We start from the raw sequence: 23,792 nt of genomic DNA on the forward strand, positions 1-23,792 counted from the left end.
GCGACTCCGCTTTCCGGCAATCTCCATTCATAAATATTTTCACTACTACAGGATGTGCAGTGCATCGCGTGTCAAGCAAACCACTTTACAATAAGTTGATATGTGCCAAGTCACACGTTCATTGAGTATTCAGCTTCGATTCAGATTTATGTATTTGTTTATTGGTTTTTTTTGGGTGCCTTTCAGCAGTTGAATTTATGCCCAGAGATTGCATGTAAAGTGCCGCTGAGTTTGTGTTCTTTCTCAAACGATAATTCATTTGTTTTGAATAAATTTGAAAATTGTAATCAATTTATGGCCGTGTAATCTTAGCAGCTTAGCGAAAAACAGCGACGAGGTTTAAAGGTTAAGTGGAATGTACCTAACAGTGGTTAAAGTACTGGGATATATGTACATACTTGTATAAATAAATACAAAAACCAATAAATAAAATATAACTGTAGATATAAATAAAGCTTAACTTAGCGTGACGTCACTTCATCATGAAGTCTGCAATAACAGTTTACCAGCCCCAAAGCTTGTTGCCATGAAACTAGCAAAGCTGAGAGCCATAGAACTAGCAAGGCTGGTTGCTATGGAAATAGTGGAACTAATACCCAAAATAATCGAATTTGTTTTGTTGAAAACTTGTATAAGCCGAATTGAGGCAAACAAAATATTTAAATAATTTAAAATAATTAACAAAACAGTCGCAGCAGCAAGCAACTGCAGCGGCAGTGAAATTCGGGTTGAATTTCCATTGCTGCTGCCCCGCTTAAACGGTTCCTTAATCCACAAAAATGTGAGTTAAGTTAGCAGTCCCGCCTCCCCAGAACGGATGATCGATAGAAGATGTACAATATTTAAATACTTATTACAAACATTACATCGAATAATGTCCATCGCTGGCGGTGTTTGTTGTTGCTTCTTATCTTCGAGCTAATCGCAAGACAAACACTAGAGTCAAATAAATATTAAACAATTCATTAATGTAATGTGGAATAATTATTCGCTTACGGTGCTGCTGCGTCTTTGCTTCCTTATCCAAGTTCCTTCTGTGTCTCTATCGCGTTCTCTCTCTCTCACTCTTTCTTTGCCGGCGTAATTGTTTTGTTTGTGTGCTTTGCGCATACCGTGTTATTTTTTCAAGTTTCATAGAGCATAATAAGCTTTAACAGACGTTTGGACACCCAACGATAAGGTAACAAATCTAAGTGAGAATTTGAGTTGCAATTATTAACGTTTTAAAATGCAATTATTGGCAGTACCTAAAGCATAAACTAAAAACAATAACCAAAGCACACAGCCCACATATGTAGCAGCAATTAGCCGCCAAGGGTATCAACGTTTTGGCACGCAAAAGCTGGCAAATTTCAACGTTTTGTGTGTGCTGTTTGCGCTGTGCTGTTTGTTTTCTCACGCTTTGCATTGCTTTTCTTCCGTTTTGCTGTTACATCTTAACACATTGGCGCGACCTTGTCGCTTTTTGTGTAAACAAAACGACAGACAACGTGTGATAATTTTGGGCAAAATACTGGGCGAATAAATGCCTTACATTTCACACCCACACAGCCCGTTTTTGCACATTAAGGCAGCCAACAAGTGTGTGTAGTGCGTATAGCCAGAGAGAGGGCCACAGAGAGAGCAAGCCTGAAGAGAGAGTGAGTAGGAGGGTGGTTGAATAAAAAAGCAAATAACAGAGAGGGAAGTGAAGTGTAAAATAGCGAAGCAAAAGTCTCGTTTGCAGCACGTGCCAAAAGGCATTTATTTGCCAGAGAATATCTCTCGAGTACTCGTAGTGTCTGCGCAGTCTCAGTGAGTGTCAAACTGTGAGGCAATTGGCAAATAAACATTGCATACTTTCAGGCATACGCGGCGAACTGCAGTATTATCCGTGCGCCAGGCACCGCAGCAGGAACAACAGGACAACACAACGAGCCACAACGAATCCGCATTAGATTTCACACACAACTCATGGTGTAAATATTTGCAGCTGCAGCAATCAATACAGCGATGAGTCCAAGTGAGTGCAAGAAGTGCCAGAATATTAGATGAATCTTCAGTTGCGTCCCCCCGCTACACAGCGTCAAAGTGATGACAAAAGACGCAAAAGTTCTCCAAGTGTGTGTGTATCTGTGTGTGTGTATCCCGTATCTGTATGTGTATCTGTTGTGTGCTAGCCAAATGATTGCATTTTTAACGCTGACACTGCAGCGCCTCAATGGAACTTGACACAGTCTTCCCCCAGGGCTTGCTTTTCTACTTCTCTCTGTGTGTGCCCAAAGTGTCCTCGATTCGATACAACACTTGCACAGAAGTGCATATACGTGTGCACCCAATGCACGTCATTCGCCCTTCAACCGTTCCCCACTCGGAATATCCATTATATTTTTTATTTATATATATTTTTTATGTCCCTCAAAAGCTGACTCAACTGCATTCAAATTTAAATTTCTATACATTTTCTATGGATATGCACAAGCAGGCAGTCGTTAAATGCTATTACGAGTTGACGTGAGAATCATTTTAGTTTTTATGATGGGACACTTTTCAAGCTTTTTCTAATTTATTGAAGCCCCTCTGCCCATAGAGCACTACAGCATTCGTTTGCACAGTCACAAAAGTGTCAATTAAATTAGTTAAAGGTGCGAAATGGAGCAAAGCCTCGGTCGAGTGTCGTGCATAAAAGTGAGATTTTTAGATGAATCAATTCGGCCACAGTGAAAGTTCTTTAGATAAACAATAATCATGGGCAGACATTTGCTCTAGAATATTTCTCAATTTGCTCTAGCTAATATTCAAGAATTTTATCTTTTGTGTTTCCGTTTTGTGCTTCAAATTAAATGAAATTCTAAGCGCACAGAGACTCATACATACAAATTATACATCATTATCGCTACCCGCAGAACTATAGTCCACAAAACCAACTGAAGGCCATGCCTAAGCGAGATTATTCGTATGATCGGAGGGGGTGTACCACAAAAACAGCTTTGCCTGTGGTTGGTCCATCAAGTTATAAATCAAAAATTGTGTTGAAAAAAGAGGAAGACAGTGTACAAAAAAATGTGTATAATTATATTTGGACAGCTGTAAGACTCATCTCATGCAATAGACAAGTTAAATCTAAACAATGATATAACACGATAATGCAAAAATGAAAAACTAATGAGCGGCGCAGCAGCGCTTCGTGATCGATGGATGCCGAACACAGCACACCAAACACTACACAGAGTAGACAGCAGCAGCAAAGCACAGCAGACCCACAGCAGCAACACTCATCAAGCAAAGCCAACCATCATTTCCCCATTCCCATACCCATTCCCATGGTTTGTGGGGCTACGTCACACTCGCGAACGATTCGCCGTCGGGTGCGGTATCGCTGCTGCTACCTCTGCTGCTGATGTTTCGCTTTCGATGCAACTAAGCGCGGACACTGCAATTCGATTAAATTCATTTTCCCCTCATTGGGCCACAGCCAAGGTTAATACCGAACGTATTTATTTATATTCCCTCTTGACGGAACAAGCGTTCTGGGCAGGGCGAGTGCCAAGAGGAAATCCCTGCGTAAACAAAGCAAAAACATATGGTCAGATGGGCAGTCTTCAAGCGTTTCAATTATCTAAATAAAATAATAAACAAATAAATAAATTGGCACATACCAGTGCCATCCAGTGAACCAGTGAACAATGTGCAACAATCCAAGAATTTGTTTACAAAACGGAAATATCATGAATGAATCCGGAGAACGAATGCAGAGTTTAGAATTCGAATCGTATTTGTGGTTCGTTTGCCGTGTCAAGGAACTCATTGGTCAGCGATTTCCGCTTAATTTCAGTGTCGGATGCCGCAACAGCTGGATAGGATAGAGTTCAAGCAGAGTCAGCTTTGAAATAGTAATCATTGTCATTGGGTAAGTCCCCACCTTTGCTGGCACTGGATATACATTAATGTACTGTTTGCAGTCACACTTGAGAACTATCGGCAGAAGAGGCCGACTGCATGTTATGGCTGACAAACGTTTGCTCTGTGACACCGCAGAGACGGAGCGGCTGGTCGTGCACATGGCCAAAGGTTCAAAGGTTCGATCGATGCCTTGGAGCTGCCTGCTGCGCAGGAAATCGCTACTCGGACTTATTGTGGCGCTGATCTTCTGCTACTTCCTCATCGGTCGGCCGGAGTGGGTGAATGTGCTGGACATAGATGCGCTGCACAACGACAACTACTACACGGTCCATCATGTCTCCGATGTGCCTGGCATGGATGGTGAGTGTCGCCAGTCGCATGTCTTTTCTGTTGCTTTTTTTATGTTTTGTTTCCGTTTCTGTTTGTTTATCCTTCATGTTGTGTTTCCTGTTGTGTGTCCACTGTGTGTATCCCGTGTAGAGCTGATTGAAAATGTTCCCTTTGTGCCGAAAGGCTTCCTCGTGTACAGCAATTCCTGCCAGATCAAAGAGGTAGATCCGTACAAGGCCGAAGTCATGCGCCACTTTAAGCGCGTCAAGTACGTGCCCTGCAAAAAGCTGCCGCCCCTCACCAATGTGCAGTTCAATGAGCAATCCCAGAGCTATGTGCTCAGCATCAATGGCACAGCCTTCACGCGCTACAATGTGGGCTCGTCGATCCATTGCTGCTATATGGAGGTGCACCGTGTGAACGAGACCGAGGTGTCATATTCCAAGTGCCAGCGCTTCATACACAAGGCAGTGCTGCCCAACGCGGTCGAAGGGATCATTGTGAAGTGCACTTCGGATGCTGGGGAGATCTACATCAATGGCCATGCCACGATACCCGTGAAGAAGTCCGTGCAGCAGCGACTGAAGAAAAAGGAGCAGCAGCGGCCACCCAGCGTGCTGATGCTCGGCATTGACAGCATTTCGCGTGCGAATCTCATACGTGCCATGCCCAAGACAGCGCAGTATTTGTACGACAATGGATGGTTTGAGCTGGCGGGATACAATAAGGTAACATAAACCACTTCCAAGTGCATAAAGAACAGCTCTAATCTCACTCTCCTTCCTGTTAGGTGGATGACAATACATTTCCCAACATCATGGCCCTGGCCACTGGCTATGATCTGAAGAGCGCGAACAAGGAGTGCTCCCCGTACGAGGTGGGTGGCCTGGAAAAGTGCAGCTTCATCTGGAATCTGTACGAGCAGCATGGCTATGTGACAGCCTACGGGGAGGATGCCATCAAGATCAACACTTTCAACTACCTCAAAGAGGGTTTCGTCAAGCCGCCAGTGGACTACTATCTGCGGCCATATCTGACCGCTGCTGAGGACAAGCTGCAGCGCACGATAGTCATGGGATTGCCGCACTGCCTGGGCTATGAGACAGCGGCGGAGCATGTGTACGACTATGCGCTGGAGTTTACGCGTCGCTTCCTGAACGACACCTACTTTGGCTTCTTCTGGACGAACACGCACAGCCACAGCGACATCTCGCAGACGAGCAGCATGGATGCGTACATGGTGCGGTATTTGGAGCGTCTGGTGCGCCAGGGCACGATGGACAACAGTGTGGTAGTGTTCTTCAGCGATCACGGGCTGCGGTTTGGACCCACGCGCAGCACCTGGTCGGGGCATCTGGAGGAGCGACTGCCTGCGATGTTCATATGGCTGCCAGCAGGTCTGCGGCAGTCACAGCCACAGCTCGTTGAAGCGCTGCGCCTGAATCGCAATCGTCTGACCACGCCGTATGATCTACACATGACACTGAAGCACATACTCGCCATGTCCGGGCGAACGAATGGCCTGGAGTCGCTGGGAACAGCGCCCTCCTGCCCGCAGTGTCAGAGTCTGCTGTTGCCCGTGCCGGAGCAACGTTCCTGTGCGGATGTGGGCATCGAGGATCACTGGTGCACCTGCTGGTCGTATGACAAAATCTCCACCAGTTCCAAGGAGACGCGACTCCTAGCGATGCGCGTTGTCAGCCACATCAATCAGTTTGTGCACAGCTTCCGCAACGGAACGCTGGCCAAGCTCTGTGCGCCGCTCACGCTGTCCGTTGTCAAGTCCGCCTATCAGGCACATCGCAATGCCCTCGATCCGGAGAACATGCGAACGGTGCGCCTGACGTTGGTTGCATCGCCCAGCAATGGCTTGTTCGAGGCCACGGTGCGGCACAATCAGACGGACAACAGCATGACGGTGACGGGTTCTGTCAGTCGCCTCAACATGTACATTAACGAGTCCGATTGCATACAGGATTCGGCTGCCAAGAAATATTGCTATTGCTGGAAGCACAAAAAAGGATAGTTTAGAAAGGAGGAGACTTAAATATATTCAAGCTAGCCCCAAGTGCCGTTAAACAGATTCGAATCTGGTATATTACCTGATAATACACATGTACATAGATTGCTTAAGCTAGTCGTAGTTGTCCTAGCCCCTTTGGTGGGTTTCCATTGTACATATATATAGTCCATGTATATATAACTATATCTTTTTAGTAGATTGATTCTCCTGAATTATGCTCTTAAGTGAATCTCTTGCCAAACTAAACTTAATTTTATAAGCAGTTAGAAATACTCGTTGGATGTTTGTGTCTCGTTAGTGGCTAATAGCGAGTGTCTACTGGCTGGTAGTGTCTTTACTCTTGTTACTCTTTGTTAATAGTCCAATTTCATAAATTAAAAGCGAGTCTCAAATATATATGTATATCAAAATAATACACTTATTGGAGGTCAATTGTAGCATTTTTGGACTACGTATCCACTGTGCCCACACTGCAAATATCCCACTTGCGCAGCTTCTCCTGGAACGTGTACTTCGACAGCAGATCCTTCAGTGCCTTGAAGAGTTTTGTAATCGAGCCTTGGCGCTGCATTTCATTGATGTGCTCAGGGCACGCTTCCACCACCAGTTCCAAGTTTTTGTAGTCTTCGGTGGCGCGCAGGGAGAAGTAGCCCTCGAAGCTAACCGCATGCTGTGGCTTACCGCTGCGCGTCTTTAGCATCTCGTCAGTCTGCTGCTTGTGCATATCAAAGTACTGGCCCGGCTGGCTCAGCTTACTCACGCGTCCTGTCCAGGTGTCCACTGTGCTACGCATCAGCCATTTGTGGTAGCACGGCTCCTGTGAGTCCTCCAGCTCCAGGTCAAGCGCAAAGATCTCCGTGAGGACATTCTTTATGGTGTCCACATAGCAGAGCAGCCAGTAGTAATAAATTGTTTGGTTTTCTTCAATGTTTTGGCTGAGCAGAACGGGGCGCAAGCTCTTGAGATCATTCTTGCTGGGCAGGATCAAGTGCGTGCGCTTTGTTTCCGGCAGGCACGCCAGGGAACATCCAAGCAGAGTTTCTCATGCTTTGGTGGATCTTTGACGTCTTCTGCTTGCGCCACTGCTGGTGGCTGCTGTTCAGTCGTCTTTACTTCATTTTCCATTTCTGTTCTGCTGGAGCTGCATTCCCCTTGTACTTTTTGGCTGGCGTTGGCCGATGCAATGTCTTCTCCAATGCCATTTTGTCTCCAAGGCCGAAGAGCAGGTAATCATAGAGTTTATTTGGCGCTGCTCGTAGCTCTCGATTCTTAAATGCCTGTGCAGCCATATGCAGGCATTGTTTGATGTACAGAAAATCTGTTTGTGATATGTTCTTTGCCACATTGCGTGCCAGCTCGAAGGGATCCTGCACGCATACCGTACGATCCAAGTGAAATTTATCAGGCGCTTCGCCTAGCTCTTCCTGAAGGGCAAGCAATTGCTCTTCGTACTCCGGAAAGCCGCCAGGTGTGCCCAAAGTTTCCACCTTGTCCACTGCACCGCCCAGAAACGGTGACAAAAGTTTCTTCTCGAATTCTATGCTGGTACAGAACGCAAAAAAGTCTCCGATTAAGTCGAGCGTGGACACCTGGGCAGGCAGTGGCGGCACTCGCTCCATGCTGTACGCGTAGTTGACTCCTTTGACGGAGATGGGTTCGACATGCGCCTGCAGTTCCCTGATGGATGGCAACAAGTTGCGCATTTGAAGATTCACGAGGAGAACGCTGAACAGGCAGTAGCTGCTCATGCCACCCATGCGAACGACTTTCACCTTCTTTCCCCAGATTTTGAGGAACAGCGCAAGCTGCCGAAGTTTGGGTTCCGCAGCATTAGCTCGCGTATGAAGCGAGAGTTGAAGGTGCTGTTGGGATTGCTCATATTGATGTCTATGTTGAGGCCCGTCACTTGATGCTTGCAGCGAATAATGGGCACACGGGCATGTCGAACGTTTATGATTTCGGTAAAGCTTACCGAACGGTGCAAGACTCTCAGCACCTTCTTGAAGAGCCGCTGGGGGCAGTTGACGTTTTCATCTGTGGACTCTAGATACAAGTCAATGTCGCTATCTAAACGAAGAGAGAGGAGAGAAATCTTTAGTTTAGCAGGCGACACACAAGGCATATGGGCGCTCACCCTCCAAGGCCAGTCCGGTGACCAGCGAGCCAAAGGGAAACACTTCCACTTTTAGTGCCTTTTCCCTCTCAAAGCAGCTGCGCACAGTGGCATAACAGCAATCGAGTCGTCTCAAGTCAGCCGCATAGCGATTCAATATTGTCTCCAGGTACTGCCCGTCCTGTGTCTTGTCCAGCGCCTCCTGCAACTTGCTGCGTTCGCTTTGCGTTTCTTCGCTGTTAAACTGCTTGGTCAGCGCGTTAATTTTCTTGCGAAATTTCTTCTGCGGCTTGTTTGTGTTCTTGTGCTTGTGCAACTCGTGGGCCAGGCAGTCTGTCACATTTTTAAAGGGAGCAGCACACACCGTGCAGAACACCAAGCCGGTGGCACTGCCCCCTGGCTCCTGGCCGTCTCCTGTGGCCATCTCTGGAGCTTGCAGTCCTTCAACAAGAGATTCCATGGGCGATATATTGCTCAACTGCCCATTGCTCCGCTTTGTTTTCGCTAAAAACAAAACTTAATTTTTTTATTTGTTTTTCTTGATTGGTGTTATCGGTGTTTATGCAGATTTATCGATAAAGTATGCCGCATGAACCCTCGAAAAAATATACCGTAAATATACCGAATACAACAAACATGTTCCTTGATGTGTTAATCCAAACGTGTAGTTTCGAACACTGTTCTAAAAATTGTTGTTGTTATTGTTATAAATATTATCGTTTTGAAGTGAAATGAGGCTATTGGTTCTCTATGGCAGCCAAACCGGCACTGCCCAGGACGTGGCCGAGCAAATCTGGCGAGAGTCGCGACCACTGGGCTTCCACGGGCCGGTTCTTTCCTTCGAGGACTACGACATGCAGCAGCTCATCGAGGAGCGGCTGGTGGTGTTCGTGGTGGCCACTACTGGCGATGGTGTAGAGCCGGACAACATGAAGCAGGCCTGGCGTTTCCTGCTGAAACGTAGCTTGCCAGCCCAGTCATTGCAGGGACTGCAGTTCGCGTGCCTGGGCCTCGGAGACTCCAGCTATCCAAAGTTCAATTACGCCGCCAAGAAGCTAAGCAAGCGGCTACAGAACCTAGGAGCCACCTCTGTGTGTCCTCTGGGCTTGTGTGACGATCAGCATGACTATGGCCATTTGGGTGTTTCCCTCAGCTGGACAAGGGATCTCTGGACGTCACTAAAGTCATCCCTTGGCATAGACGAAAGCACACAGAACGGCGGGGCAAACAAGACTGTGAGCAAGTGGCTGATAAAAGAGCTGCCTGGCTCTGTGTCCTTGACTGTGAGGCTGGAGCAACTTTCCTGGACACAGAAGCAACAGTGTCACACCTTCAAGCTGGTCGACAATGTGAGGACAACAGCGGAGAGTCACTTTCAGGATGTGCGCTTTCTGAGGCTCGAATCTTTGAGTGTAAATCTCAGCTGGGAGCCTGGCGATGTGCTCGACGTGCAGCCACAGAACAGCGATGAAGCGGTGTCTGCATTCTTCGAGCTGCTGAGGGAACACAAACTGAACTTTGATGAGGAAACCGTCGTGGAGGTGCTGGCTGCCTACCCAGACATGCCGCTGCCCAAGGCCTTTGCCACGCCCATAACGCTCGCGCATGCAGCCAAATATGTGTGGGATCTGAACGCCAAGCCAAGGCAACGTTTCTTTGAGGTGCTGGGCCACAATTGCAGCGATGAGATGGAGAGCGAGAAACTCGCTGAATTCTGCTCCGCTGAAGCCATTGACGATCTGGTGGCCTATGTGAATCGTCCACGGCGCAATGTGCTAGAGGTTTTGCAGGATTTCCGGCATGCGAGCTCCAAGCTGACGCTCTCGCAGCTCTTTGAGATGATGCCACTGATTCAACCGCGCAGTTTCTCCATCGCCTCTGATGTGTCCGCCTCCACGCTGGACTTGCTCGTGGCTGTAGTCCAATACAAGACCATTTTGCAGACGCCGCGCCTCGGCCTGTGCTCCAACTGGCTGAAAAACTTGTCCCCAGGCGTGGAAATCTGTGGCATTGTGAAGCGAGGCACAATGGTGTGGCCGCAGGATCTGGCTGTGCCACTGATTATGGTTGGACCTGGCACTGGCATTGCACCCTTCCGCAGCATCATTCAGCAGCGATTGCATGCACAGTCGAAGGGCGCACGCATTGGTCCACTTGTTGTGTTCTTTGGCTGCCGCAACAGAGCGGCAGATTTCCATTTCCAAGAAGACTTTGAAGCCTGGACAAAGGGCAAGCTGGTGGAGGTGCATTATGCCTTCTCACGGGACGAGGATCGCAAGGTTTATGTGCAGCATCAGATACAGAAATGTGGCCAACGCTTGGCGCAACTAATCCTGGAGCAGAATGCGCATATTTATGTGGCGGGTAATTCCAACAACATGCCCAAGTCAGTGCGGGATGCATTCATTGAAATCCTAGGCGGCCAGGGCGACTATGTGGATCTGATGATCAAGCAGCGAAGATATCAGGAGGAGACGTGGGCGTAAAGTCAACTTTTTAGCTTGTACTTTCGTATGTGTGTTCCTATTTGTACAATTTTGGACGGAAATTATAACTTAAATCTATAAACAGAGTGTTTTGAGCATGCTCAAAAGTCTTCCAGCAGCTTCTCCGAGGATGTGTGACAGAACGGACAGTAGCCCTTTTGCAGCACCTGCAGCTCAAAGTCCTCGGCATAGAAGAGCTGCAAAGGAAGTGATTATATTTGCTCCTCTATTTGCTCTGTGGATAACACTTACCAGCAAACACTGCGGACAGTAGGTGACCTGCAGATCGGGCAATATATTGCGATAGTAAACATTTCGTATGTTCTTGCCCTGCCGCTTGAGTATCAGCACATGATTGGGATCTATGGCACGCAGCCCATTTCGATCCAAGCTCAAGGGCAAAGCACTGGCCACATCCTCGTTGAAGGGATCCGAATCCTCCACATGCTTGGCAGGAGCCAGCAGCAAACGCTCAGCCTCGGCATCCGTTATATCCACTTCGGGATAGAATTGTACTAAGGGTAGAATTTCTAAAGGGAAACAAAGTTCAATGGGTGCCTAATGGAAGCCCGAATTCACATACCAAATGAAACAAATGAGAAAATGTAATCCTGCCTGCAGGTGGGGCAGCAATTGCTGTTCAAATGTTGGCTGTAGTTGGAGCACTTGTAGCACAAGGGCAGCAGCTCCTCGGGATCATTGAAGCCGCTCTTGCATGCTTTGCTGTTTAAGAAATTTAACTGCAAATACAAAATACGTTTAGCAGCTTTGATTTCTGTCTCTGTTGCTACGCACATCAATCTGCTCCTGCACTCCGGCTGGTGGTTTGAGTAACTGCAGTCGCTTGTTGATCAGCAAACACAATTTATTGGCCTGCAGAAACTTTGCCTGCTTGGCCAAAGTGAACAGCACAGAGCTGGAAAGGAGAGTACAACAGATGAGCAAAGAGACACATCAAAAGAAGGGTTTAAGTGCCTTACAACATGCTCACACCCTTGGGCACGCCCTTGTGCTCCACTTCGTTGAGTATAAAGCGGCTGACATTGAAGAGGCTCACAGGCGAGTGTGTGGTAAAGGGCTCCTTCATGTAGCTATAAATCACGGCATACGCATAGTACACCTTGGCAATGCGCAAATGATTCTTGTACTCCGCCAAATTATGATCTATGGGATTCTGTTCGCTGCAGAAAAGAGACGATTTAGGAACAGTTTTCTCTGGCAGCAAAGACTGTTTATAATAACCCACTCCTTGGCATGATAAATATCCAAAGATTGCTTGGCCAGCAGCCAGTAAAAGTAGCTCGCATCCAGATAGCGCTCCTCCACAATGGCCGTGATGCTCAGCTGCTTCAGCAGGCGATTGGCTTCCTTGGTGCGTCCCGCCTTCAGATAAGCTAAGAAAATAAAAGAAAACTTGGTTCTGGTTTGACTTTAGTTGTGGGCTGAGACTCACCCTGATGTGCCTCTATAAACTGATCCGTTTCGGCCAGCCACTGTCCATGCTGATAGTGCACCGTGGGCAGCAGCTGTGGCAACGATTCCGCCAAGCGAAAAGCCTCCGGCCAGTCACGCACCTCCACGTGCAGCTGCACCACTTGTGCCTCATCGCCGAGCTTCTTGAATATTTCCGCAGCCAGGGGCAGGGCTTTTAGAGTCTTTAAATTCTGTGCCACCGATTCCAAGGCAACGCGTTCGCTCAGGCTGAGGCGACGTCCGATGTCGTAGAGACTAAAGGCAGCAAAGTAAAATCAGTAAGCAGTCAGGGGTATCTACCGGGAGCTACTCACACATCTGCCCAGCCCTGCTCGGCCACAATGTCAATGGCCTTTTGATTCTCGCCAGCTGAAAGCAGCAGCTCGGCCGCAGCACGCGGCTCCTTCACGGAGTAAGCCCATTCCGCTCGCTTGCGCACCAATTCCTTCTTCTCCTGTTCCGTGCCATCTCGGAGGTATTCCTGGGCCAGATCGAACATGCGCAGATCGGTGTACATCTCGAGGGCACGCGACGATTGTCCACATTTGAGAAACAAGCGAGCGGCCTCCTTGAATTTGCCAGCAAAGGCGGAGTTCTCGCCCAAGAGCACCTCCTTGGGCACGGCCGAACGTTGCTGCTGGTCCCGCAGCTCGCTGATCAGCTTCAGCCACGGCAGATTCCTCACTTTGACATAGGCATCCCGCGCTATATTGATGTGCAGCGCTTCCAGTGCGGATTGAGCCAGACCCTCCCAGTCGCTAGTGGTCACGCCCAAGCAGGCCACCTGGTAGGCTTCCTCAAACAGGCCCGCCTCAATGAACTGCCACATGGTGGAGCCCAAGGCCAGCGGAGTGTTGTGCATTATATTCCCACGCAGACAAAAGGCCGTGGCCCCACACAGTCCCACCACCACGCCGTGCATGTTCTGCGGCGCACGAGGCGGCAAATTTCCAACTCGCACACTCAGGCCGCCCGTGGTGTGGGTGTAGCAGAGCATCGTGTCGAGATGGGTGTTCCAGGTGACGCTGTTCACGCCCGTATCCTGATAGAGTATGGTGTCATTGACAATGTCCCGCACCACCAGTCGTCCCACATCATCCACGACTGCGATTTTGCTGCGTTTGGCATTGATGTCCAAGCAGCGCACCGCTGACACTGCCGTCGTGATTAGCAGCGGCAAAGAGTTGTTCAGAAAGATGCGAAATACTTGGCCATTCTTCAGGCCCACCATCAGGCCTTCACGTCCCACCGGGCCGCCCGTCACCTTGATGTAGCGTATAAAGGAGTCCATTATCCACTCTCGCTGCAGAATGCCGCTGAAATCCAGGCACTGCAGGCGCTTCTCCTGGCACAGGACAATGTGGCGACCGCAGACCACCAGCAGGCTGCAGTCAAACTTCTGCTGAATCTTCTCCCTGACCTTGTAGTGCATCGGTTGATCCTCCCTCGAGCTCAGCTCGTACAGCACCACACGCTCTGGCAGCTGCACAGCCAAACGATTGCGATAGATGGCGATTTTCTGCACCAGATCGCGGCACTTGATGCGCACCTTTTGGCCAGAAATCAGATGCTGAATGATCACATCGCACATGTTCTCCCGAAAGGCGTAGCGTTCCCTGTACAGAGCGTGCACCGTGCTCGAGGCTATGTTGAAGCAGGCCAGCGTGCCATCCTGGCAGCCTATGGTATACGACTGCCCGTTGGGATGCAGTGCCACGGACCATATCCATGTGTCGAAGCTGTCGCCCAGGGTGCCCAAGCGTATGCCCTCGCGCGTGAAGAAGTGCAGTCCGCCCGTGCAGCCACCGACCAAGCAGAACTCTCCATTGGGAAAATATTGCAGGCAAAGCGGATCAAAGCCCAGGGTTCGCTCCTTGCCAATCATCTGACCGCTGAGCGTGTGGAATGACAGGGTCTGGCTCCAATCCACCACGGCAATGGTGTCCACACTTCCTGGCCCCATTGCTGGACAGCATTGGACACTGAAAACATTGCTATTGGGCCCTCCCGGCCGATCAATGCGTCCCTTCTCCTCGCCCAACTTGTTGCGTATGGAGATTGTGCCATTGGCCAGGCCCATGATGAGATACTGGCCATCGTTTGTCCAGGAGCAGCCATTCACACGTGCAGATATTTTGTACTTTTGCACGGCCTTCTGATCCGCTGACCAGAAGGCAAAATCGGACATTGAACAGGAGGCCAAATGGTGCGAGACGGGATTGAAGCTCATGCATTGTATGGAATCACCGTGCCTGTATGCAAAACAAGAGTTGAGAGCTGGAAATCATCATAGGGGTCCACCACTTACGAGTACTTGAGTATCCCTTCCAGTTGCGGCGACCATACAATGACCATTTTATCCGAGGCTCCGCTGGCAAAGCGTTTGCCATCGCGTGAATACGCCACACAGTTCACCGTGTCCTTGTGTGCCTTCAGCGTGTTCAGCAGGGAACCATCGGTGGGATCGTAGATGAGTATACGATCGCCAGCGGCGACCACCAATTGGCTGCCATCCGGTGCGTAGCAAACGCTGTGTACGCTGCAAAAACGGGCTTTTACAGTTAAATCAACAGGTTGCTGGATTGGAAATACTCTACCTGGTCTCCCCATCCTTGGTGCTGGGGAACTCTATGCGTTCCAACCATTTGAGGACGCCACGCATTTTTGCACAGCCGAAAAGATTCCTATTTCACTGCAGCTTGCATAGTATAGTCCGTGAAAATGTTTTTCTTGATTTGTTTACAAGCCGCGCTTCCATGACAACGAGAAAAAATGCGCTTTTCAACACTTTTGGCTATCGATAGGTGAGTGTAATATCGCTATCGTTGGATTTACAAGTGTTTTTGTTTTTCCGTAAATTGCAATTCAATTTAAGCTGTATTTGGCTTTTTGCAGTAAAATGAATAACCTGGACAGTTCACTGCAGGCACACAACAAATTGGAAAAGGTAACAACAGTTGTCAAACCTGTGCACATATTAATAGTGCATTTTTTCATAGGAAGCAACAAATTTGGCCCTGCTGAAAGACCGTGTGGACAAGTATCATGATCTCTCCACGCAAATGTCCAGCATTCTTACCGTCTTTGAGAAGCGGCTGGGTAATCTAGAGCAAACAATACTGCCAGTATATCAGGAAACGGAGCAGCTACAGAAGCGACAGCAAAGTAAGTTCTTTGTGCACATCAAACACTTATATTTCTGTGGTCACCGCCTCTTTTCAGACCTAGAGGCTACACTCAACTGCCTGGAGAGCGTGCTCTCGCACTACGATGTCTCGCAGGAGGTGTGCCAGCTTATACATCAGGGGCCGGTGGAGGGAAACATTTCCGTGTTTCTGGAGGCGCTGGCCAAGCTGCGCGCCGCCATGGACTACTTTTTGCACAACAATTCGCAAAGTGTAGAGCTGGAAAATGTGACCAGTCTGTTCAACACCGGCTGCGAGGGCCTAAACCAGCACTACAGCATGCTGTTGAAGAAGCACAGTGCCCCACTGAAGCCAGTGGAGCTGCTGGATCTCATCTACATCGAAGATGACTCATCCAGCGATGAGTACACGTCCTTTCGCCAACTTTCGCAGACCACACGCGAGGAGCTCTTCACGATTTCGCACTGGCTGGAGCAGAACATGCGGGAGTACACACACATCTATGCAACGGAGAGGGGAGATGTGGTGCTGCGGTCGCTGCAGCTGCTGAAAGATCATCAGAAGAGCAACAGCTGGGGCCACGAAGCTTTGGTGAGTACCGTAACCGAGTGCAACTCTGCATTCTATGACATTTCGTGCAACGGGACTACTTCGAAAAAGCTGCCCAGTGCTCTTGGGCGCCGCCATTGCCATTTAATCAGCGTGTTCTTGCCGTACCGTATCATTGTCCAAGTGTAATTGTCATTAAATTAAATTGTGAACAAAAATGGAGGAATGCCGCACACCCACAAACAAAAGCAAATTCAACTTTAATCTCACTCCCACGATGAGGTGGAACCACCTGAATGTGAACACATCGAATGTGCGTTGCTCGACGCCAATCACGGGCGCTTTTCGTTCGCCCAACATGTCGCCCATACAGAGTATGCGCGCCCTGAAGAGTCCCGCAAAGACCATGCTGGCAAAGACGTTCAAGAAGCCGCCGCTGAAGAAATATATGCATCACATGCACCGCACGGAGATCGCAGCTCCAGTGGTCGTACTATCCAAGAGGAAGGAGGATGGCACCGAGCGGGAGCAGAAGAGCAACAGCAGTTCGGATAACTTATCCGACGATTCGAATGTTGAGACGTCGCTCTGCCGCGAGTCGCGTCGTCGCTCCATAATGGCCTCCAATCACTCGTACGTGTTCAATCACGGCGCCAATGTGGAGCAGGTGCTCGTGCATGTTGGCCTGGCGCAATATGTGGATAATTTCGAGAAGGCTCACATTGATCTGGTCGATCTGGCCTCCATGGAGAGAGATGATCTAAAAAACATTGGCCTGTCCACCGATGAGGATTGCAATCGCATTTTGGATGTGCTAAAAGAACTCTAAGGGATTGCCCTAAGGGATCGCTGGCGTATCCAAACTCTAACAATTTTAAGCTTAAGATTTTAATGCGTTTTATGTACCACCCCAAAAATAATCAAATAAATCTGTATGCAAACCTTCAGAGAATGAGAAATAATTTGTGTGTTTCCTTTGTTTTAAAAATAAACCATTTGATTGTCGTACATCTTGCAGAGACCTCGACACGGTGGACGCCAAGCGGAGCCCAAGAAGAACACCTCAGCGCGTCTGCAGCAAATGTAATTAGTTTATCCATTCCATGCCATGAGTTAAACTAATTCTCACCATACCTTATCTGCAGCTTCGAGAAGAAGGCCAACAAGCTGTATTTGCGGGCGACACAAACCATTGAGCAATCAACTGGATTCTCCATTAAGAAGGCATCATCCCATTCAGATCACTTGACCTCGGAGGATCTGCTGGATGGGGACCAGGAGCTGGACAAGTATCTGGTCATGCTGCTCGGCCTGCAGCGGCTGCTCAACTGGGAGCGTGCCATTATGCATGACATTATACCGCAGTCGAAGCACAACGAAGTCTTTGCTCGCCTCGCCTACAATGCCATCGAGCTGGTGGTCAAGGATGCGGAGGCTATTACCCAGCGCATAATGCGCTGCATCTCCCGCAAGGAGTGGACCTCTGCTTTGGGCATATTCTCTGCGCTGAAGCGTGTCATACTGCTGCAGCCCGACATTGAGCGCACGTATGATCCTGCGCAGCGTGAACAGCTCACCAAAGTGCTCAACAAACTGCAGCATACGGGCGCCAAGGCTTTGGAGCACTTTCTGGACGTGGTCAAGGGCGAGTCGAGCACAAATATCGTGGGCCAGAGCAATGTGCCCAAAGATGCCACCGTGCACGAGCTGACCTCCAATACGATTTGGTTCATTGAGCATTTGTATGAACACTTTGATGTAATTGGCTCCATACTGGCGCAGGATGTGCTCTACTCCACGCAGCTGGACACCATTCTGATGAAGAAGGCGCTGCCTGGCGAGGAGCGCAATAAGGCTCTGCTGGCCATCTACATAAGTGAGTGGAAATGGCAGTCGAAGTTCCATTTTATGTTCTTTACTCTTCCTCTTTGCAGAGAAAGCTTTGGCGGAATTGAATCTGTCGATTATGAACAAGTGCGAGCAGTACAACGATCAGGCCACCAAGCATCTCTTTCGCTTGAACAACATTCACTACATCCTCAAGTCCCTGCAGCGCTCGAACCTCATTGATTTGGTTACGCTGGCGGAGCCGGACTGCGAGCACAGCTACCTCGAAATGATACGCGAACTGAAGGCCAGCTATCAGAAGACCTGGTCCAAGATGCTGCAGGGCATCTACTCGCTGGATGAGCTGCCCAAGCCAGTGGCTGGCAAAGTCAAGGACAAGGATCGCAGTGTGCTCAAGGAGAGATTTTCTGTATGTATTATGAGGATCGCCGCTCTTGCTGCTGCTCCATAAACTGTTGAATTTTCTTTTGCCAGAACTTCAACAAAGACTTCGAAGAGGCCTGCAAGATACAGCGTGGCATCTCCATACCCGATGTGATACTGCGCGGGGGCATCAAGCGTGACAATATGGAGCACATTCTGCCCAAATATAATCGCTTCTTCGAGATGTAAGCTGGGGTTTGTTGCTGATTTCAGAGAGTTATCTTATGCTTGGTTCTTCTAGGTATGCCGCTGTGCAATTCAGCAAGAATCCCGACAAGTACGTCAAGTACAGGCCGCACGAGATCAATGCCATGCTGAGCAAACTCTTCGATGACTCCGCCTAGACTTCCTTTGCATTCCACTAACGTAAGTTCGTTCGGGGGTTTTAATGCAAAACTCAATAAATATCGCTTTAAAAAAATACAATACAAGACTATAGCCTACAAATATTAAATGCCAAGTGAAACTCGAAGGCGTCACGTTGCTCCGGCTAATACAGGAAATTAGTGGAGGGCGCCTCGGGGCGTCCACAGGCGCCATAGTGCTGCACATCCACCGTGCTATTGGTGCGACAATTCTCAATGTCCAGGAAGCAGTCGTTCAAATATGTCTTATTGTCGCTGCCGCACACGGGCTCGAACTCCCTCGGACAGATGCGTGCACATCCCTTGAACTGGAAGGCGGCCAGGCAGCGCTTCAGGGGCACCACAAACACATGCTTGCCGCAGTTCTCCTTGCGCATGTGACACTCGGACTTGTAGAACCTGTTGTCCGATCCGCACACGAAATTCGGTGGCTGTGCATCGCAATCCGAGTCACAGTCGGCGGTCAGGGCGCAGTTCTTCAGCGAAACGGCCACCACGCGCATGTGGCAGGTGCGTCGCTTGAACTCGCACAGCGAGGCAAAGGTGTTGCCATCGGAGCCGCACACCGGCTGCTGCACGAGGTCCGCACGCGTGCAGGCATCACCGCAATCCTTGCTGGGCGTATTCAGATCCGTGCAGGGACCAATGTGCGCCAGATTAACGCCGCGTCTGCAAGGCAGCGTTGGGATTAAATGGGAATTAAGTAGGAATATTCCTGATACTTACAGGCAGGTGGCATGGGCCAGCTCGCATTCGTTGTTGTAGGTCTTGGCGTCTGTGCCGCACAGCTTGTCGTTCCGCCTGGAGCTGAAGATGGAGCCAAAGAGATTGTTAAAGTCCTTGCAGGGCGGCAGCTGCTTGCAGCGAATCAGGCGATTCTTGCACTTGTCCATGCTCATCTTTTGAATGGACTTGCGCTGTGGCCTGGAATAGGAATTTCACCATTAAAAGAGAAAAGTTCTGCAGGTTTAATGCTGACACTTACCCGCAGTTGAGCATCTTCAGCTCGCACAGGGAGGAGTAGATGTTGCCATCGCTGCCGCACACATACTGCGAGGGCGAGTCCGCCGAGGTCTTGGGGCAATCGGTGGGACAGGCGTCCGCTGCATTGCCGTGCCGCTCCTGGGTCATGCAGAAGGAGAGTGGCACCTCGAACACATGCTTGCCGCAGTTGGAGGAGCGCATCTTGCAGAGGCTGGCATAGAGACGTCCGTCGGAGCCGCAGGTGGGTCTGGCCACGCGCCAGCATGACTCGCGGCACATCCGCGTCGACTGGCAGTGCTTGCGGCTGGTCTTCACCACACCCTGGCCGCACGTGTGCAGCTTCATCTCGCACGTGGAGTTGTACACATTCCCATCGGAGGCACAGATGGGCCCATCCTTGGGTGCGCTGTTGCAGTCCACGGGACAGGATTCCCGTATGGCGCTCGTGTTGCTGCAGGGACCCACATGCGAGATCTTGACGGCGGCCAGTCCCACGCGGCAGGACTGCACGCGCAGCATGCAGCGATTCAGATAGGTGCGCCCGTCGGTGCCACACACGGGATCCTTCTCCGTGCTGCAGCGATGCTTGCACTCGGAGCCCTTGGACCGCTCACAGCCCTCCCGCTCATCCTTCACCAGCGACAGGCCATTCCGTGTGCACGTCTTCTTGCGCAGTTCGCAAATGTTCGCGTAGATCAATCCATCGCTGCCGACACACCGGCTCTGCACCGACCGTCAGACTGGGCGGACACGACCGCGGGCAGCTGTTGTTGGAGCTGCTGGCACGATTCTGTCTGCCCATTTGCGCCTGCTGCAGCTGTTCGGTCTCCTCGCGCAGCAGACTCTCGAGAGCGGCGGCCGCTGCTCCTGGTGCCTGCATCAGCGTGGACGACAGCTCCGGCTGCGCATCCTGGCGGTAGTTGATCAGCAGCGAGTCCGGCGCGGCATCGGCACTGCGGTAACGTATGACAGGCGCCTGTGCGGGCAGCTTGATGATCTTAATGGGTGAGTCTGTGACGGCGCCTGAGGGTGAGAGATAGAAGAGCGAGATCTGTTATGTATTTTTATCATTTCCAGGGTATCAAAGCTGCGTCTGCTACGACCAGAGTCTGCTCTTTGGCCGCATGCGGAAGAGACATTGTGCGGCATACAAATTTAAGATTAGCTTCAGTCCGAAGAACATTTTGCGCAGTTGTGACCCACTGTCTAGCTGAACTCTTACTCTGCCTTCCACCGCCGCCGCTCAATGATCGCATGACCGACTCATGTAACCCCCCATTAACCGGAATAATTTGGGAGTTTATGGAGTTGCTCTGCAGAGCCATTGCCGTTGTAAGGCGGTAGCGGGGGCTCGCTAACGGCAAACGGCAGATGGGAAATGGCAAATGTTGGCCCCGAATGAGTCGATTCCAAGTACAATAAAAAACACACCACACCACACACAATGGAAATTTTGGAAGAAATTGTATGTATGTGCTGGGGGAGGGATGGCGGTACAGCTGGTACTATCAGCGACCTCCATCTATAATTGTGTTCATGCTAATCCCCGCCAGAGATCGTAAGCTTAATCTGTGCTAAAAACTGCAAGTGAAATTTTCACACTAATTGCCTCCGGCCGTCGGTTCGGACTTGGACTTGGACCGGGCCGTGCCGCACCGAATGTTTCTGTTGTCTTTGGTCGGATGTGGCTCCGTTGGTTTTGTTTGTAAAGAAAGCGACGGCAGTGCCGCCTCCAGTTTTGGGTACAGAGGAAGACGATGCCCACACGCAGACGGGGCACGGGGCACACGCCAGAGATGGAGACGAAGACGCAGAGTAGAAAATCTATTAGCGCTCTTTGGGGCTGGCTGCGATTGTTTGGCTGCGATAATTGAACCCACGTTCATTATTCCAATTTGTTTGAGATGAGAATTTCAACATTTTCAGCATTCAAACAAAACGCAGCAGACATTCCACGCTTAATGGATGGTTGGACGGGGCAGCGCAGCCCTCGCAGTGGCTATTAAAGTTGGAGAAAATTAAGCGGCGTTAGGGAATTAATGCAGATGTAAACGCTCCATGGGGTAGACAGACATTCATTCGGCATTAAAACTATGTGAAGCCCAACCCCAACCCCAACCCCATGCTTTGGCACATTCCCTAGCCAATTCCTATGCCCATACCCACATTTCCTTCTCCATCACATTCTCCTGCTGCTGCAGCTCCTCCTCCTGCTGCCTATCGGATGCCATCAATTGCAAAAAGAGAAAAAAAGAGCGAAGCACAAACCGTATAATTTTCAAAAGTGGAAAAAGCCACCAGCCAACGCATTGCATTGCCCTGGGCTGAGGTTTTGCTGCTGCTGCTGGTAGCTCATGGACATGGACTCTGGCGAGAGACATGATATGTGAGCTCTGATGCTGCTGCTGCTGCTGCTACCCCCACACACTAGCATCATGGACACGGGCAGCACAGTGGAAAGCAAACTCTGATCAATCGTAGAATCATAACCAGGGCCATGCCATTACACATGAATCACTCTGCAAGTGATTTCGCAATTGATCAGTTGATCAGGCACCATTCTCTCCCAGCCCCATTCAATCAAATCAAAATATATACTCCGGGGGCTAATTGATCTTTCACCCATCAATCTCTGATGAAATTCTGATATCAATTAATCGAAGAAACGATCATGACGAGCTCTGAACAGGCAAATCACTTGGGCAACGCTCTGCGTTCCGCTGTGGCTTCGAGGGTTCAACTCGAAATGGACGCCCCTCTGCAGAGGAGGCAATTTTCCGCTCGTTTCCACTGTGCGTGCTCCCTACCGATTTCCCTTCGTACTCCCTACCCTTCTCTGTGTGCCGGAGCATGCCTTTAATGAATTTATTTGAATGTTGGACAAATTGTGCACGAAAATATTTACGAGCATGTTGTGCGTGGTCTGTACGGAAAGGGGGGAGCAGTGGCAAAGGCAGAGGGAAGTGCTTGGATGTTTTGGGTAGCCTCTGTAGCTACATACACACACACACACATGCATACATATGTATGTACATACTCGTACTCGTATGTGTGCCAGTTTCCATTCACTTTGTGGCGCTTTCCGCACTCTGGTACCTTAGAAATTAATAGCTACTCGGACGATGGCTACGACGGCACCTTTCTACCAGCACAGCTGGTGGGTCTAACTAGATCCGGGGACGAGCAAATAGCACGTCCCTACCCTGCACACCTCCCAGCTGAATCGAGGCTTCTTTCTGGAAGGAAACCACTTTTCCTGCAAGTGCAGCGTATGAGACTTACCATTAGCGGTGGATGCCGTCAACATTAACATGGCAAGCAGTGCGCCAAACAGCTGGCGCTTAAGCCTTAACTGGGGATGGAGCTGACTCTGGCACTGGGCCTGGGGCCTTGTTTGTCTCTGGGGCTGGTACATTTTCACTGTCGACTGCACTTTCCTGCTGCCTGCTGCTGCTGCTGCTGTCTGGCTGTAGCTCTGGCTCTGGCTGCTGCTGCTGCTGCTGATCCAACGACGTGTGCGTGACTACGGCGCTTTCGCTCGTTAACAATTGAAATAATAGCAACAGTTGTTGTTGTTGTGGTTGTTGTTGTAGTTTCTGCTCAAGTTCACTACCAGCTATGCGACGGCGGCAGCGGATCACGACACGACACGACTTTGACTTGCGTTGAAATGAAGAAAGTTTTTCCTATGCCTTTTTGCCTTTGCTGCACAAACCACACGCCACACACCACACACCACAAGACGCCTCTTAAACTGGTGCAAGATTACCGCAGAATCTGCTACTGTTTGCTGCTGCGGCTGCTGTTGTTTCGTCGCTCGATGACTCTCTTTCAACGATCGAATTAACGGTAGTCTTCTTGTGTCTCTCTCTTGTGGTCACCTCACAACACTGCTCTGGCCCTTTTATTTCATGAGTTCATTCGTTGCCTATTTACTTCCCCCTTTTGGATGCTCTTCCCTCTGCTGGGCTTCTGGTCGTCTTAGATGAGGATTGCTGATGCTTCTGCTGCTGCTGCTGCTCCTCTAAGCTAAAGCACTTGACCTCTCTCTCTCTTCTCACTCTCTTTCGTCATACAATCGCACAATGGAGCATAATTTCTTTTTTATCGCCTGTGCCTGGCCTTTTCTCTTACTTTTTGCACGGTTTGGCCTTTAATTTGATTTCAATT

The 23,792-nt window shown here is 49.7% G+C and overlaps 7 protein-coding genes across 9 annotated transcripts; 4 read left to right on the plus strand and 3 right to left on the minus strand.

Moving 5' to 3' along the window:
- The first annotated feature begins 1,639 nt into the window (after positions 1–1,639).
- LOC117895328 lies at positions 1,640–6,647 on the plus strand. Of its 3 annotated transcripts, XM_034802898.1 has the most exons (6): positions 1,640–1,794; positions 1,846–2,002; positions 3,815–3,889; positions 3,942–4,242; positions 4,363–4,940; positions 5,003–6,647. In XM_034802898.1, exons 4-6 carry the CDS (start codon positions 3,984–3,986, stop codon positions 6,236–6,238), a joined length of 2,073 nt encoding a protein of 690 aa, XP_034658789.1. In that variant the 5' UTR covers positions 1,640–1,794; positions 1,846–2,002; positions 3,815–3,889; positions 3,942–3,983; the 3' UTR covers positions 6,239–6,647. The 3 variants fall into 3 exon arrangements, with proteins under 3 accessions (XP_034658789.1, XP_034658790.1, XP_034658791.1); XM_034802899.1 differs by lacking the exons at positions 1,640–1,794; positions 1,846–2,002 and adding an exon at positions 3,291–3,459; XM_034802900.1 differs by lacking the exons at positions 1,640–1,794; positions 1,846–2,002 and having other exon boundaries at positions 3,756–3,889; positions 4,396–4,940.
- Positions 6,263–8,907, minus strand: LOC117895332. Its single transcript, XM_034802905.1, is given in 4 exon segments — positions 6,263–7,302; positions 7,349–8,054; positions 8,057–8,302; positions 8,370–8,907. Coding segments are annotated over 4 exon segments (2,010 nt in total). The 5' UTR covers positions 8,809–8,907; the 3' UTR covers positions 6,263–6,683.
- Positions 8,908–9,052: 145 nt separating this feature from the next.
- On the plus strand, positions 9,053–10,916 carry LOC117895330 (NADPH-dependent diflavin oxidoreductase 1). Its single transcript, XM_034802902.1, has one exon. The coding sequence runs from the start codon at positions 9,080–9,082 to the stop codon at positions 10,832–10,834; it is 1,755 nt and encodes a 584-aa protein (XP_034658793.1). The 5' UTR covers positions 9,053–9,079; the 3' UTR covers positions 10,835–10,916.
- On the minus strand, positions 10,832–15,090 carry LOC117895326 (intraflagellar transport protein 122 homolog). The gene is made up of 10 exons (XM_034802896.1): positions 14,905–15,090; positions 14,616–14,846; positions 12,622–14,559; positions 12,288–12,562; positions 12,081–12,228; positions 11,815–12,015; positions 11,630–11,750; positions 11,418–11,574; positions 11,087–11,364; positions 10,832–11,031 (listed from the first exon to the last, which is right to left on the minus strand). Exons 1-10 carry the CDS (start codon positions 14,967–14,969, stop codon positions 10,936–10,938), a joined length of 3,510 nt encoding a protein of 1,169 aa, XP_034658787.1. The 5' UTR covers positions 14,970–15,090; the 3' UTR covers positions 10,832–10,935.
- Positions 15,091–15,117: 27 nt separating this feature from the next.
- LOC117895327 (exocyst complex component 7) lies at positions 15,118–18,696 on the plus strand. The gene is made up of 8 exons (XM_034802897.1): positions 15,118–15,254; positions 15,307–15,472; positions 15,530–16,044; positions 17,021–17,085; positions 17,148–17,878; positions 17,937–18,259; positions 18,325–18,458; positions 18,515–18,696. Exons 1-8 carry the CDS (start codon positions 15,207–15,209, stop codon positions 18,615–18,617), a joined length of 2,085 nt encoding a protein of 694 aa, XP_034658788.1. The 5' UTR covers positions 15,118–15,206; the 3' UTR covers positions 18,618–18,696.
- LOC117895331 (protein matrimony) lies at positions 16,121–16,949 on the plus strand. Its single transcript, XM_034802904.1, has one exon. It carries the CDS (start codon positions 16,220–16,222, stop codon positions 16,829–16,831), a length of 612 nt encoding a protein of 203 aa, XP_034658795.1. The 5' UTR covers positions 16,121–16,219; the 3' UTR covers positions 16,832–16,949.
- Positions 18,641–23,314, minus strand: LOC117895329 (agrin). Its single transcript, XM_034802901.1, is given in 5 exon segments — positions 18,641–19,307; positions 19,365–19,562; positions 19,624–20,333; positions 20,335–20,645; positions 22,905–23,314. Coding segments are annotated over 5 exon segments (1,896 nt in total). The 5' UTR covers positions 23,038–23,314; the 3' UTR covers positions 18,641–18,763.
- Positions 23,315–23,792: the final 478 nt, after the last annotated feature.

The sequence above is a fragment of the Drosophila subobscura genome, chromosome J (genome assembly GCF_008121235.1).
Source record: "Drosophila subobscura isolate 14011-0131.10 chromosome J, UCBerk_Dsub_1.0, whole genome shotgun sequence".
Lineage (NCBI taxonomy): Eukaryota > Metazoa > Arthropoda > Insecta > Diptera > Drosophilidae > Drosophila > Drosophila subobscura.

What these genes read in the sequence shown, in the direction of transcription:
- LOC117895326 (XM_034802896.1), bottom strand. Translation starts at nt 14,969, where the DNA reads ATGCGTGGCGTCCTCAAATGGTTGGAACGCATAGAGTTCCCCAGCACC. An exon ending in GAGCAGGGCTGGGCAGATGT is followed by an intron (nt 12,563 to 12,621) that starts GTGAGTAGCTCC and finishes TGCTGCCTTTAG; the next exon opens with TCTCTACGACATCGGACGTC. An exon ending in TTTCTCATTTGTTTCATTTG is followed by an intron (nt 11,365 to 11,417) that starts GTATGTGAATTC and finishes GTTTCCCTTTAG; the next exon opens with AAATTCTACCCTTAGTACAA.
- LOC117895327 (XM_034802897.1), top strand. Translation starts at nt 15,207, where the DNA reads ATGAATAACCTGGACAGTTCACTGCAGGCACACAACAAATTGGAAAAG. An exon ending in GCTACAGAAGCGACAGCAAA is followed by an intron (nt 15,473 to 15,529) that starts GTAAGTTCTTTG and finishes GCCTCTTTTCAG; the next exon opens with ACCTAGAGGCTACACTCAAC. An exon ending in TCAGCGCGTCTGCAGCAAAT is followed by an intron (nt 17,086 to 17,147) that starts GTAATTAGTTTA and finishes CCTTATCTGCAG; the next exon opens with CTTCGAGAAGAAGGCCAACA.
- LOC117895330 (XM_034802902.1), top strand. Translation starts at nt 9,080, where the DNA reads ATGAGGCTATTGGTTCTCTATGGCAGCCAAACCGGCACTGCCCAGGAC.
- LOC117895331 (XM_034802904.1), top strand. Translation starts at nt 16,220, where the DNA reads ATGGAGGAATGCCGCACACCCACAAACAAAAGCAAATTCAACTTTAAT.
- LOC117895328 (XM_034802898.1), top strand. Translation starts at nt 3,984, where the DNA reads ATGGCTGACAAACGTTTGCTCTGTGACACCGCAGAGACGGAGCGGCTG. An exon ending in CGATGTGCCTGGCATGGATG is followed by an intron (nt 4,243 to 4,362) that starts GTGAGTGTCGCC and finishes TATCCCGTGTAG; the next exon opens with AGCTGATTGAAAATGTTCCC. An exon ending in AGCTGGCGGGATACAATAAG is followed by an intron (nt 4,941 to 5,002) that starts GTAACATAAACC and finishes CCTTCCTGTTAG; the next exon opens with GTGGATGACAATACATTTCC.